This window comes from Caloenas nicobarica, chromosome 8 (assembly GCF_036013445.1).
Source record: "Caloenas nicobarica isolate bCalNic1 chromosome 8, bCalNic1.hap1, whole genome shotgun sequence".
In the NCBI taxonomy this organism is placed as follows: Eukaryota; Metazoa; Chordata; class Aves; order Columbiformes; family Columbidae; genus Caloenas; species Caloenas nicobarica.
Window position 1 is genome coordinate 7,997,544 of NC_088252.1, and position 14,248 is coordinate 8,011,791.

General features: G+C 51.6%; 1 protein-coding gene across 1 annotated transcript; it reads right to left on the reverse strand.

Moving 5' to 3' along the window:
- Positions 1–1,707: 1,707 nt before the first annotated feature.
- FOXL2 (forkhead box L2) lies at positions 1,708–2,625 on the reverse strand. Its single transcript, XM_065640467.1, has one exon. It carries the CDS (start codon positions 2,623–2,625, stop codon positions 1,708–1,710), a length of 918 nt encoding a protein of 305 aa, XP_065496539.1.
- Positions 2,626–14,248: the final 11,623 nt, after the last annotated feature.

The following is a 14,248-nucleotide window of genomic DNA, read 5'->3' on the forward strand; positions in this document are numbered from 1 at the left end:
GCAGCCCCGAGCAGGCGGCGAAGAAACTAAAGGGGAGCAGGGGTCTGCGGTGGGCACAGCCCCTGGCACTGCCGGGAGGGCCCTGCCTGCCAGCGCCCCGGGAGGGCCGGGCATACGGGCAAAGTGCTGGCGGCTGCCCGCGTTCCGGAGCGGAGCGGAGGCGCTCCCAGGCCCACCGGCGCCGCCAACGAAACGGTCCCCGCGCCCCTTCGGCGGCCACCAAGCCAGCACCGGGGTGCCGGTCGGCGCGGTCGAGAGGCGGCCCCGCCGCACCTTTCCCGCCGGTGCGCGGCCCGCCACGGCACTTAACAGAGCCACTACACCGCCCAAGTACAGCCGGCGTATTTCCCGCAGCGGAGCAGGCGTGCGCGGCTGCGGAGAGCGCTGCAAACCCGCTGCCGGGACACGGGGCCGGGAGCGGTGCCCGCCGCCAGCACACGCCGCCTGCCCCGTTCTCTGCTGCCGCTGCTCGAACCCGAGCACGGAGGAGCGGAGTGAAATAAAACGATTATGGAAAGAAGGAAAGGCGTTTTATTGGAGACTTTACAAGGCTAGAAAGTACAATAAAAGTGCTAGTTCACTCTAGAAAAGTTGGTCCCAAAATGGTACTATGCCACAGCATCTATCAGCTTACATAAACATTTATAAAATCGCTATGAACTGGCCCCTGTATTATAAACGCTATTTTTTTTCCCACATTAATCTATGTAAAATTGAAGGATCAAAACGTTTTAAGAAAAAGGGCAAGCATTCAAAAGCAGAACCTACTGGAAGATCCATTTTGGGCTAGGTTTGGGGTCAAAAAAAATAAACGCAGATAGTTTAAACTTTCATTATCAATAACAATATGCACACGGGAAAATATTCAAATTTATAGGAAGCCGTCTTTTTTTTAATAACATCAAAATATTTTTTTAGACCTGTATAAAATTTCTTTTAAGACCTTAGAGGAAATTGTCTCCTTTAAAAAATATATTTACCGTTGTCGAAACGTTTCACGAGTGATCCTGGCGGATTTTGTTTGTTGGTTTCTAATAACCAGCAATATCGCACATCTGCTGTTACAGCAGTCCCCACATAAGTACTATTTTGACGAAAAGCCACAGCTCAGAAGAAACGCAGTGCTTTGCAGACCGAGAAAGAAGAAAGAGAAGATGAAGAAGAAGAGGAGGACGAGCACCGCGGGCACACGGCCGTGTCTAGGCCCCGCCATCCCCGCACCACCACGCATGGAAATGCCTCCGTTGTTTACAAGCTCCGCTTCACTCTTGCCAAGGCTGAGCCCGAAAAGATTCCGGCCGAATTATAGTGGAGCAAAGTTTTGAGGGCTAAACGGGCTAATTTTAATTACATGCTCCCTCCTCCCCTCCCCAGCCTCTCACAAACAAAGACACGAGCAGAGAAGCGAACGGTAAATCCGAGCTCGCGTAGAGGCAGCGGCCCGGCCACCGCTGCGCCCGGCGCAGCCCCGCTGGGGAAGCTCCCGCACTCACACTGCCTTCTCCTCACCGTAGGACGGCTCATACACTACACGCGGACAAGGGCTACTATTTTTCCACCGCAACGGTTGGGGCACAGAGAGAGTAAAGTCCACAGCTAGAGAGGAGGAGGAGAGACAGGAGAGCCCAGGAGAACGCGGCGGGATCGGAGAGGGGCAGCGGGGCCGAGGCATCGGCATTTCTGCGGCGGCGGCCGGCCGGAGCCTCCCTAGATGTCTATGCGGGAGTGCAGGGCGCTGTGTTTGCTGTCGTGCTCCCAGTAGGAACAGTGCATCATGGACAGCTCGGCGGGCTGGCGGGCGCAGGCGAACTGGAGGCCGGCGCCGTTCGCCGCCGGGGCCGCGGGCGGCGCGGGGCTGGCCGGGCTGAGTTGCTGGGGGTGGTGGGCGTGTGGGTGGTGGTGGTGGCCCATACCGTTGTAGGAGTTCACCATGCTGGGCAGCGCCATGCTCTGCACCCGCGAGTAGGGGCCGTAGGACGCTGGGCCCGAGAGTCCTTTCACATTGACGGGGCTGACGTTCCCGCCAGACATCTGGCAGGAGGTGTAGGACATGGGCGCGGGGGGCTGCGCCAGCGGCCACGAGTTGTTCATGAAGGTGGACTGCAAGTACTTGGGCGGGGAGAGGTACCCGTAGCTGTCGGCGCTGAAGAGGGTCTTGCCGGGCTGGAAGTGGGTCGGGGGCGGCCGGAAGGGCCGCTTCATCCTTCGTCTCCTGCGGTAGTTGCCCTTCTCGAACATGTCCTCGCAGGCCGGGTCCAGGGTCCAGTAGTTACCCTTGCGCTCGCCGCCACCCTCCCGGGGCACCTTAATGAAGCACTCGTTGAGGCTGAGGTTGTGGCGGATGCTGTTCTGCCAGCCCTTCTTGTTCTTCTCGTAGAAAGGGAACTTGCTGATGATGTACTGGTAGATCCCGGACAGCGTGAGCCTCTTCTCTGCGCTCTCCCGAATGGCCATGGCGATCAGGGCCACGTAGGAGTAGGGGGGCTTCTGCGAGGGATCCGGCTTCTCGGGGCCCTTGTCGCCGCTCAGCTCCTCCTTGCCCCGCTCCGGCTCCTTGCTGCCGCTGGTGTCATGAACCAGCAGCGCCACCGTGTCCTCCTCGCCGTCCGGGTAGCCGCTCATCATGGTACCCCGGGTCCGCCGCCCCGGGCGTGCAGCGCAGCCCCGTGCGGTGCGGAGCGCTGCCCGGTGCGCGCAGCCCGGTGATGCCGGCCGTCCCGCCCCGCACTTGCCGAGACCGGGGTCGAAGCTGGGAACGGGACGGAGATCGGGAGGCGCCTCTCGTGGCGCCGCTGGTCCGTGCAGCGCGGCGGCGGCGACGTCCCTGCCCCCGCGGGCTCCGCTCCCCTCTGCCGCGGCGGCCGGGCTCTTTTCTGATTTGTATGGGCCCGGCCAAGTTCCGCTTTCGTCAGGAGCCCGCTCCCCTATCGCCGCGAGCCGCTGGGCACGGCCGAGTTCACCCCGCAGTCACGGCGCCGCACTCAGCCCCACGCACACGCGGCCCGACGTGGCCCTGCGGAGCGGCGCGGAACCGCCCCGGTTCGGCCGCGCCGCCGGGGGCGGGGAGTGGGGGAGACTCTGGGGGGTACTGAACGAGCCTCCGCCGCCCGCCCGGGGAGCCCGCCGGGGCCCGCGGCACTGGTGTCCCCCCCCGCCCGGCGAGGGGCGGTGGGTTCGAGGAGGTGTGCCCGCAGCCGCGGCGCTCGACCCCGTCCCGGTGGCTATCACGTCCAGCCGCGCACGAGGTCGCGTTTATATGTCTTGGCCCCGGGCCCCACCAACCGATCGCGCACGAGGAGCACAAGAAGGCTTCTGCCGCTGCCTGCAAGTCGGTTCTTGCAGCCCTTATTTGCAGAAAACTTAGAGCAAAGTACGCGCAGGCACCCAGCGCGGCTGCGGGGCTGAAAGACGCCCCAAGGGCCGTGGCAGGGTGGCGAGGCAAGGGATGACACACTGAGCAGCTTTCCTGCTTGTTTCCCTGGAAGGCTCCGACTTTTTTCACACGGTTCCTGTAGCAACGTATGTGGCACCAACAGTCCCTATCTCCTTCCCGTGTTCTGCCTTCAGGTAGAGCCTTCCCTAGCAGTAGGAAGGCAGTCTCAGCTGGCCCAAGCACAAGAGGTGTCGTGTAATAATAAATCACTAACACGGGGCTGCTCCAACCGCAGTTACAGAAGCAGTCGGGCAGAGGATGCTTTGCGCTGATTTCTAACGGAGCCTCCAGCCCTATCCCCGGGAGCGGGGAAGACTGACCCCGTTTCTCCTCCCGAGCCCCCCGCGTCGGCAGCCACAGGAGCCGGGCCGAGCTTCGTGCCCCCCAACCGCGGCCCCCGCTCGGCCCTCGGGGCCCGACGCTGCAGTGAGCCCGCTGCTGCCGGTACAGCTCCGCTCTGGGGACTGGCCCGCGCGGACCTGACCTCCCCTCCGGTATTCAAGCACAGCTCTGTGCTTCCCCTCTCGGGATGTCCAGAAGCGATCCTCGAAGAGCTACACGTACAGCTCGGCGCCCGCGGATCCGCGGGCCGGCAGGTCACGGCCCTCAGGCTCGCTTCTGCCTTTCTTGAACGCAAACCGCTGCGCAGCGCTATTCCCCGCCCCGCCGATTTTACGCGCTACATCAGTTCTCGTAAGCAAACGCAAGTCCGGAGGGCTGGCAGCTCTCGAACACCGTGCCCGGTGCAGCCGGCTTCTCTCGTCGGGGTGCCCTGGGGCTTCGGCATCCCATGCGCGGATCTCTAGTTGCTCTGCCCAGCCAAGATCACGCCGTCCCTGCTTCCCCCCCCGACCCGGGAGAGGCCATTTGTCAGTGAAGGCACTTGAGGATGTAGAAACGTATTTTAAGAGAGAAATAAAATAGCCCTTCGGGGAGCTATTATATTTAGATATATTATTATATTTCTCGGCTAAAATAACGTTGCTGCATCTTTGCCTATAGCCATATAACGAATCCCTTCTCTCCCATCGGCGGAGAAACTCATACGCCTGCATAAATTCTGTCACTGAAACGAGGCCTCTATATTTCCGCACAGAGCCGCGGAACAGCGCACGCCGCCCCTTAAGCACCCCCCTAACGCACACAGACGAAACTGCGGAGGGCTGAGGCCCGCAGGAGAGACGATCTCCAGGATGTTCCTCCCCGGCCGGCTGCCGCTCCGCGCACAGCGGCCGGGCAGCCGGAGCCAGCTGTGCCGCCGCCGCAGCGCGCCCGGGGCTGCCGGGCTCCCCAGGGCCGGCCTGCTTCTTTCTGCCGGCCACCCATGCTGCTCTCGGCGCTCCCCCTCGCCGGCATTTCCGCGGCGAGGGCCTGTGCAGGTGTAACAGCACTGCTGCGTGTGTCATCACCTCCGCCAAATGGCAGATGCCTCCTTTTTGACTCTTAAGCCGGGCACACAGCTCCTGATCAGGGCTCGCTCGCAAAGGACATTTGACATCCACGGGGCTTGTTTGTTTTTTGTTTTTGTTTTGTTTTTTTTTTGTCAGCCCCACCAAGGGGGATTTCGGATGAACACCGGGGCAGAAGCTCAGCCCAGCGCTTGGAGCGGCGATCGGGCCGGGCATCGGCAAAGGTGAGCGCGCAGCCCCGTGTGCTACTTGTATGTTTGACACAAGGACAGGCAGGCGCTGTCGGGCTCTTCTCTCTTCTCGGTGCTAATTAAGCCCTTCTTGGAGACATTAAAGAACCACCTGAAAACGCAGGAGCGTGCCACTAAATCTGAGCCTAGACACTGAATCTGCAGTTAAGCGGAGGGCTGAGGTCTTAGAGCACTCACAGGCATGTCGGGACAGCGAGCAGAGGGGCGCGGTGAGCCCTTCTCCGGTGAAGGAGCGGGGGATCCCGCCACGACCCCAGGGAGCGGCCCGACCTGACGGTGCCGGTGCGCCCGGGCGAGCCCGCGCTCCGCCGGCCGCCGCTCGCGGGGCTAGGCAGGAGTCGAACAAACCCGGACGCAGCGAGTGCAGAAGAAGCCAGCGAAGCTGCTCCCCGACAGGGCCTGCAGCCGCCCTCGGGGGTAGGGGAAGCAGGAGGGGAGCTAGTAGTGGAGGGGGGCTCACGGCACCGGTCGCACCGATTCCAGCCCACTGCGACGGGGGACAGATCCCACCACAGGACGCTGAGGGGCGGCAGGGAAAAGGTTCTCGCTTTTTTCATACGAGGGCAGATCAGCCTCGGCCCCAACCCGTTCGCTGTGCGGAGAAGCCGGGAAGGAGGCGGGCAGAGCGGGGCTCAGCCCCGGCCGCACAACCCCGCTAAGAAAGCACCCCGAGAAGGGGTGCCTATCGGGGCTTCGCCCTACTTCTCCGATACCGAGCCGGGCCAGGTCCCCACTCCCAAACAAAGCACGGGACCCTTACCTACCGCCCCAAGGCCGGTTTTCCGGCTAGGAAGCGGCTGAGCCCGTACCCTCGGGTCGAAGCACCGTGCGGAGCGGGACGCGGCAAGCGGCGGGGCTCACCGCCAAGGAGCGCGGCGAGAGCCCTGCACCCCGGCCCGCCGTGCCGGGAGGGCACCGGGGAGCGCTGCGGGGGACACGGGGCAGGGCACAGCCCCCACACCGTGTCCCGGCAGCCCGGGCAAGGCTTCCCACGAAAGCCATACCTTCAGCTGCAGCGCTGATAGGACTCGGCTAGCCCGAGGTTTGGTTTGGTTGTTGCGGGATTTTTTTAGGTTTTTTTTGGTTTTTTTTTTAAGTACTCACCGCCGTGCAGGCAAGCAGAGCCGATTTCTACCTGGAAGGTTTGAAGTCAGTTTGTTTGAAAATGTGGTAGGCTTCCTCTCCTAAACGTTTTTTTTTTTTTTTTTTCTCTTGGCAAGAAAACGTGTCTCCGGCGGAGAGAGCCGAGACGCCCCTAGCTTTGAGCACCCCACTCCCGTTCGGCCAGCGCAGCCAAGCCCCTGCCTGCAGGCACCGGGACAGGGCTCCTTCCTCCCGCACCGACACCCGGACAGGGACAGGAGACACAGCCGGTTGGTCCATCCTCCGGCTCCTACTCCGCTCCGGGTGCCATGCCGCGCTCCTCGGCTCCCGGGGACGGACACAAGGCTGGTGCTGCGGTGCAGCAGTGAGCAACCGCCTTTCGGGACCGCTCTTCGCCGCACTTCACCGCGGCGGTAACTACATTACCCCGCATTAATTTGGCTCGCGTAGGAACGGCGCAGACACAGACCTAACAGGGGCCACAGGCGCACGTTGTGCCGACACCCGTTTCACCGACGACCGCGACCCGCCGCGGCGGCGGAGCGGGGCTCCGGGAATCGGGCAGGGCCGGCGCGCTCGGTCCCCGCGGCGCCTTTCCCCTCCTCGGCACAGCATCCAAAGAAGCCGGGACAGGGCAGTCACCATGTAGTTCTAGTTTCTTCCCTTTTTTCTCTTCCTAAATACGACTAGTCTTTAAGATCACGGAGTATTTATTCCCATAACAAATACATGAAAACAAGGTTACATGTAAACCCGGCCTGCGAGGGTCTGTCCTGCACCCCGGCGCTCATAAGAATTAACAAGGTATACTGCGAGAACTCAAATATTCTGGCCTCGAGGAAAATTCATCAGATTTAATCTGTTAAAATGCTGAAAGACGGAGGCGTTTCCCTGTATTACCCACGCGTGGAGCCCCGTAAGCCCGCGGGCAGAGCGGGGCGGGGGTGCCCCGGAACCCCGCTCTCCAGCCCGGGGTCTGCTTCTCCAGTGCCCGTTTCTCTCCCATTGTAAGTGACACCTGAAGGCAGGGAGGTGCTGATTAGCGACACGGCACTGGCTACGAGGAATAACCATCTTTGCGACTTCAACACAACCATTAAGTGAGAGAAAATTGCACGCATGTCACTCCCTTTAGACCCTAAACTCCGGCTGGAAAAAGCTTTCGTTTTCAGAACCTCATCTCTCACTTGGCCTGCAGATCACCTCGCTCTTCTAGGGACACGACACACACAATATCCTGCTTTCCCGTCTGTTCAGGATTCTCTGCAGCACAGTCCCAAATATTTCACAAACATTCTTTAATTACATTACTTGGCATGTGACGCCAGAACAAGGGAATATTCACCTGGAAAGTGTCGTCTTCTGCATGAATGAGTCTCATTGTCAAAACCTTGAGCATATATAGGTGCATATATGTTTTGCAGTGGAGAATTTAGTTTCTCCTTTATACTGCAAAGCTAAAAATTCTGGTAGCTTCAGGCTTGTTTGCACAAGCTCCCAGCTGTACAAGGATTTCTGTTTTTACAGGAAAAAACTAAGCAAGTCCATAGACCATGATGACTGTACATCCACAACATGAGCTTCATGAGGAACAGAGCAACTTTATTATGATCTGGACTGAAATCACATTGAATAAAAGCCCATCTAACAGAGCCTGAGGGAAAAGTCACAAATGGGCTCAAATTCTACACTTACTCCAACGGGAATTTTAGAGGGAAAGGTTTTAGGATTAGCAGAGTAGATTTGCTCCCTTCAGCTGACACTATGAAGACACTTTTCACTGTTCCATTTCATTTTGAGCTTGTTCCTACTGCCTTGATATCAAAGAAATCTATCTAATTAGAAAAGGTAGCTCCAATCTTTCTCCCCTCTTATATTCCCACTTCCCATCTCTACTCAGTTTCTTTTCTGTAGTCTGAACCAGAGTCTTCACTACAGTATATTTGTTTATGCTTAGAGGACAGGCCTACAGGAAAACAAACTCTATATTTCACTCTGCCATTTGGTAGTTCCTTTCTTTCATCTGAAAACACAGCCTGATCCAGGGAAGGTTCTTAAATTCACACAACCGGTTACATGATGAAATACAAACAGTTTCTTGTGGTATTAAATGGCAGCCCGCAGCAGAGTTCAGGTTGGCTGTTATGGATTCACTAGTTACAGCTCTGCAGGATAATCCTGTGTTACTGCCATCCTGCAGTTAGTGGCCTACAGCAATGCTGCCGAATGCTGCAAATAAAAACAAACAAGCCAGCCTCCTCTTTTTAGACAGAGTAGAAATTATGTCTCCTTAGGAAGCTCGAAGCAAAGATCATTTGTATCAGAATCTTGACAACTTCCAAAGCAAGCTGCCCTTTCTAGCACTTCAAAATTGATGCTTATTTTTCTACAAAGCATGGGTGGGGAAAAAAAAAAGGAACAAAAAACCTAAACTGTACAAGTCCACTCATGTCCGGATCAGCCTGAAGTTGCAAATTAATAGCATTGTACAACAAAATTATTAGAGCCAAAGTAGACTTCTCCCACTGTTGCTACATAGATACACTGTTTAACAAATCATTTTTAGGTAATAAAAAATCTGCATGTTTGTTTAGACTGTTTCAAAAATTGCGCTGTTAAAGATCCAAGCAGGGAAAGTGGTACAAATTTCAGATTATATTAAAAAAAGAGACTTAAAGAAAAATTATTCCAGCCAACCTAGGGACAAAGAAAATTTACGTCTTCTATTACTTCTCTGAGAACATGGGTCCTAAACTATAGCCATGATTCTCTCTGAACATATATAATCTGCTCATGTCTGTTTTCTTCTAGGGTATAGGACATTACTGCTTTGAGGAAGGAATATTTGAAAAGCTTACTCAGGTTACAAGTTGAAACTCCTAAATTTAGGAGACATAGATCTGCCAACACAATATAACAAAACCAGAGTATTAGTGATTGGGAAAAAAGCAATTCCTCAGCTGATACAACTTGCTGACAAAAACCCTTTTAGAGAGACAGTGATACTGGCCAAGCTGTTTTAATCTGTAGAGCCCATACCACAGGCTTGAGGCTGAAGTAAGCTCTAGCAGTTGACAACATTAGTTAGCTTTGTCCATACCGCGGGTGCTTTACTGTGGCAGTATACGGGGATACTCATGCCCAAGCTCAAGCTGGGGGCTCCCGCTCCTACAGCAGACCTGGCGAGACAGGGACGTGCTTACTCAAGTCTGCGGCTGTGCCCATTGTCGTTTGAGCAGCTCATGGTGACTCACTCAGGCCGCTGCATTTGGGCAGCACATCGGTGCACTATGGATTCAAGTTTTGCCATAAGCAGCTTCTTGAGAATTTGTGTGGGGCATGTTGAGGGCCCTCTTTCTGCAGGCTCCTGCAGGGGAGATGCTGCTCTGGCAACAAAGCTATACAGATATAGCAACATATTGTAAAATCCACACATACACTCAGAGTTTTCTGTCTGCATTATGACCACATAAGTCATGCTCCTTTTCCATTTCTGGGCAACTAGAAGCAGTTTGACTTGGTTAAAGCTAAGTAGTCATGTCTCAAGGTCTTCCAGAACTTGTAGAAGAGACTAGGTTAGCCAGGAACAGGATGCTTTTGTTTTAAAATAGACTGTCCACATCTAGAGTTTATGTACATGTTACCTATGTAAACAATTCGTGAATACCTCCATATACACATAAGCTTCTCCCCCCATTTGCTTATTGAACAGAAGCCGTGGCTGAAACACCCAGAGAACACCCTGTCAGATCCAGAAGGCAGAGTTAAGGTGAGAGAGGACCACCATGTGCCCACAAACTACATCCACCTCTTCAAAATCTTGAAGAGTTAGATGCTGCCCACATTCAGGAGGAATACGTGGCACCACCACACTGATGTATATGCGGCCTGAATGAACTGGAACAGTAAAGTCATTTCTGTTTTCTAAGCTCCCCAGTTGGATGGAACTGGTGCACTTGACAATCAGCCCCCTCTGAACTCTAGCTGTGCCTCTACCAAGTACATGCTGCACTTTAAAACAATTAAAAGCACAAGTTTGTTTCCTTTTAAATGTAACTACTATGTTTCTATAAAGATTATAAGATTGCAAATCACATAACTAGGTTTGATCTGAGAACAAATCTGTTTTGTTGGATCAAACCACATCCAGTCTCTAGAGAATCAGGTTAAAAGTGATGTGATAGAAGTGATTTTCTTCCTTCTGGAGGAAAAGAGCTAAGCTTTAGCCAAAGTCAACTTCAGATTACAGGCAGTCCCTCAAAAACTTGAATGCATAACTTGAAAAAGCATTCATTCATTGGAGACATAGGTTGTGGTGCCAGTGAAAGGTGGATTTGACCCTCGGACACCTTTTAAGTCCCTGCATTGTCCCAACCAACAGTGGGCTTGGAAGCATAATGCAATCCCAAAACATTAAATTTCCCTTCACAGCAAGAACAGAAACCTTAAAATAGCTGAATATTTCAGTTTAAGTGCAGCCACCTAAAATCTGGAAGTTGATTTTTGTCTCTAGAATCACCCCGAGGCCTTTTTGTTTACCTCAATCTTATTCCAACCTTCTCTGTCTGCAAACCTGAACTGGAAATCTAACAAACCATGGGAGTTTACATGACATTTCCAGCTTGTCCTACTTTTGACCTGGCCAGAAACAACATATCAGACTTGCTCACGGTTTTCCAGCATTTCTACTCTTGGTTGCAATGAGAGCAAGGAAATGCAGAGCAGACCAAACAAAAAAATAATTCACCAAACTCACTTAGACTATCAGAAGGGGCTTGGTTCAAATCCAGTTGAGATGTAGATGAAAGTTCGGCCCGCTCATTTTATTACAGTTTGTTTACTTACATATAATTTCATTTTAGCTTGTTTTCCTTTTTTTCATCCATTTTGTAGCTATCCCTTGCAACGAATAAAAGAGATACACCCTGTATATGTATAGCTGCCAGGAGAAGTCAAGCCCCACAGGCGAGTCCAACCCATGCTAGGCACAAATAATTCCATACCGTGACCCAAGGGCTCAAGTTGAAGGTTCTGTCAGAGCCAGCCAGCGCAACCTGGTCAGACAGCACAAACCCCGCGTGGAGGGCAGGACACACGAACATCTGCCTGATGGCTGGAACAGCCCACAGGCACAGTGCTGGCTGGGAAGGGTGAGGATGGCCAGAACTTTCCAAGATTCAGCCCATCTCCCAGAGACCTTTGCTAGAGCAGCTCCTGCAGAAGCCTGGCCAAAGGCATGGTGTGACGGGGGTAAATGCTCTCAGGGCTCACAAGAATCACACACAGAATCACACAGCAAGGTTCAGAACATAAACATCACTCATGTTGTTTAACAACAAAATGCAATTATTTGCAAAATAAATCTCTCTCCCACTTCTTCCTTGTCCTATTAGGTACCTAGTGAGCTCCATACCATCAATCTTCATCTTCCTGGTGCCATAGGTGTCTCATATTAAGCATGAAATAATATTATGTGTATAGGAAGGCTACTAGGCCAGTGTGCCTCATGACTGAATATTGTATTGAGCCAGTTGTGTTCAATGGCTTAATGTTTGGCTTAGCTCTCACATTGCCCACTAAATATGGAAGCATGCATAGCACTGAACGTATGCGGAAATCTTACGCAGAAATTTGGAATAATAGTTTAAAAAAAGTTATTCTCCTGTGGTTCATTTTTATTGGGCAGGGAAAAGGCTGGATTTTTTAAATCTTGATTTTATCTGACCTAAGTAAATAGCAGGGGAAATGTAGGGGCTTGGCTGTGGTGGTGTTTGGTTTTTTTTGTTTGGTTGTTTTTTTGGTGGGGTTTTTTTTGTTGTTGTTGTCGTCTTTTTTTTTTTTTTTTTAAGATTTTTGCCTTGAATGATTTCTTAGCTTTTACTGCTTTGTGTATGCTAGCATCCTAACAGACAGTAGCTCTGAAAATGTGCAGTGCCTATTAAGGAACAAAGGCAGCCCTATACATGGCTTACACTCCAACAAGGAGAAATAGGCTCAGCTTCACATGTTATGTTAGTTCATCAACAATTACAACTGATTAAAGCATGAGTCTCTACTAGTTGATGTTATGATTGGAATAACATAGGGCATTAAAGCAGCATGTCACGTTTTGGGCACTTCAAGTATTTTACAAACAGCACTGTTGCTGGAAGGCATAAAGCAGAGTCTTACTTGCTATCGTATCCTCCACTGGTCATTCTATGTCACATTTTTGTACATATGGTTTCTCAGAATTAGGTAATATGTAACATCTTTAAATGCACCTGGGAACTCATGTGTCTAAATACTGATAGCGATTGCTAATGTCAGACATCTCAGTCTGAAAATGTGATATTTAGAACTTGACCATAAGAGGCATTAAAAACAACGAATGAAGAGCACTTCAGCACAGACTTTCAAGGAAGACATCACTCCCTTGGAAACAAACAAACAAAAAAGAGAAAGTCAGCAATCACTTGATACTACATGCTCTTGAAGAAATGTTCCTGAGTATCACCCAGGAGCAAACCCTCCACCAACCTGTAAAACTGATACAAGGATATAAAGAGCTGTGTCTCTGTATAAAGATGTATAGAGCTGTATCTCTTTTCCAGGCTTGTGGGAGGACCACAAGTGATAGAAACACCAGTGCTTTTAAACAGGCTTTCAGAATAATAAAAAGCCAAATTTTGGTTCTTTTGAAGCAAAAAAGGAATTTCCCTCTTGATCTCAAGAGGAGCAGGATTTCCCCTGCTGTTTAAGAGTGTTCATAATGAAAATGTACTTTCCTGTTTCAGTTCATTCTGTTGGGTGAGGTGGCATGGTCTTGCAGCTATTTTGCACACTTGCTGGGAATTAAAAAAAGGAGAAACTACATTTTATGACACATTTGAAGCCTAGTTTTTCTAGTAAACTATACATCTACAAGACAAGTTTTTACAGCTGGCTTTGGGACAGAAAAAAAAGAAGTAAGGTCATCTATCCTTTCTTGCTCAAGTGTCTACATACAGAATCTAGCCTGTCAGAGACTTACCACCATAACATTACTTATAGAGGGACTAATGTGAGAGACAACCTCATAACTCATTGAGTCATGGAGCTGGTGTAAGTCTGTTTTTTGAGAAGCAATTTGCTAGGAGGGTCCCTGCTTTCCAGAGAGACCATTAGATTTTCAGCCTTTGTCGTAGAAGAGATTCTTTCCTGAAGCTAGTAAAACACTTTGTTTCTCAAAAGAAGAAAAAAAAAGTGCCTGTTTTTATAAACAATTATTTTCAGTTGAATGTAACCAGAAATCCCAGCTTGGCTTCAGTTTTTCATGAGAAATACCATCAATTTTTTGACAAAAAGCAAAACCGCTAAGCTATTCCTTTTGGCAGAGGTCAGTTTCTCATTTAAAACAGTTTTGATAAAAGATTTCTGATGAGTATTGCCCTGGGTCTCTGAAACGTGCAGATGAAATGTATCTTGCGCAGGAGCACAGGCTGGGATGAGGGTTTGAGCGATGTACGGGCCACTTGTGGCTTTACCTCCAGCCCCCTGACAGCAGCGAGATGATTGTCCCAGGCTGCCATGGCACACCTCTGCTGCCTCACATCCCAGTCAGAAATCAATCACCAGATATAAAGTTTCAGGGAAGCTTTAGACAAGCAGCAAGTTTTGCTGCTATCTAACTGCAAGAGACTTTTTACCGTTTGGTCTCGTATCTTAAAAGTGATGTTATTGTGCAGCAGCTCCTGCCATAGTACTACAATTATTTGCTGGTGGGTTAGAGGCTGCTCCCACATTGCGGAACATTTGTAAACGACACGGTGGTTATTGTGCAGATAATGGGGTTATTCAGCTACGTTTTCCTCTCAATTTCAGTGTTCCCGAAAATCCACAGAAAAGCTATTTATCAGGATCATACGCCTACTGCAGCAGGGCCATCACATCACCGCAACCCTGATTAGACCAAAACTGGGCTAATGTAGCTTTTTCTAAACAGTCAATTAATAGAACTGCTGTTTGCATGACTGAAATCAGCTGTCTTTATGCCCTTTCTTCCAATAACACAACTATAAGATCCTTAAGTG

Bases quoted from the DNA above. Each gene is read 5' to 3' on its own strand.
- FOXL2 (XM_065640467.1), bottom strand. From the start codon at position 2,625: ATGATGAGCGGCTACCCGGACGGCGAGGAGGACACGGTGGCGCTGCTG.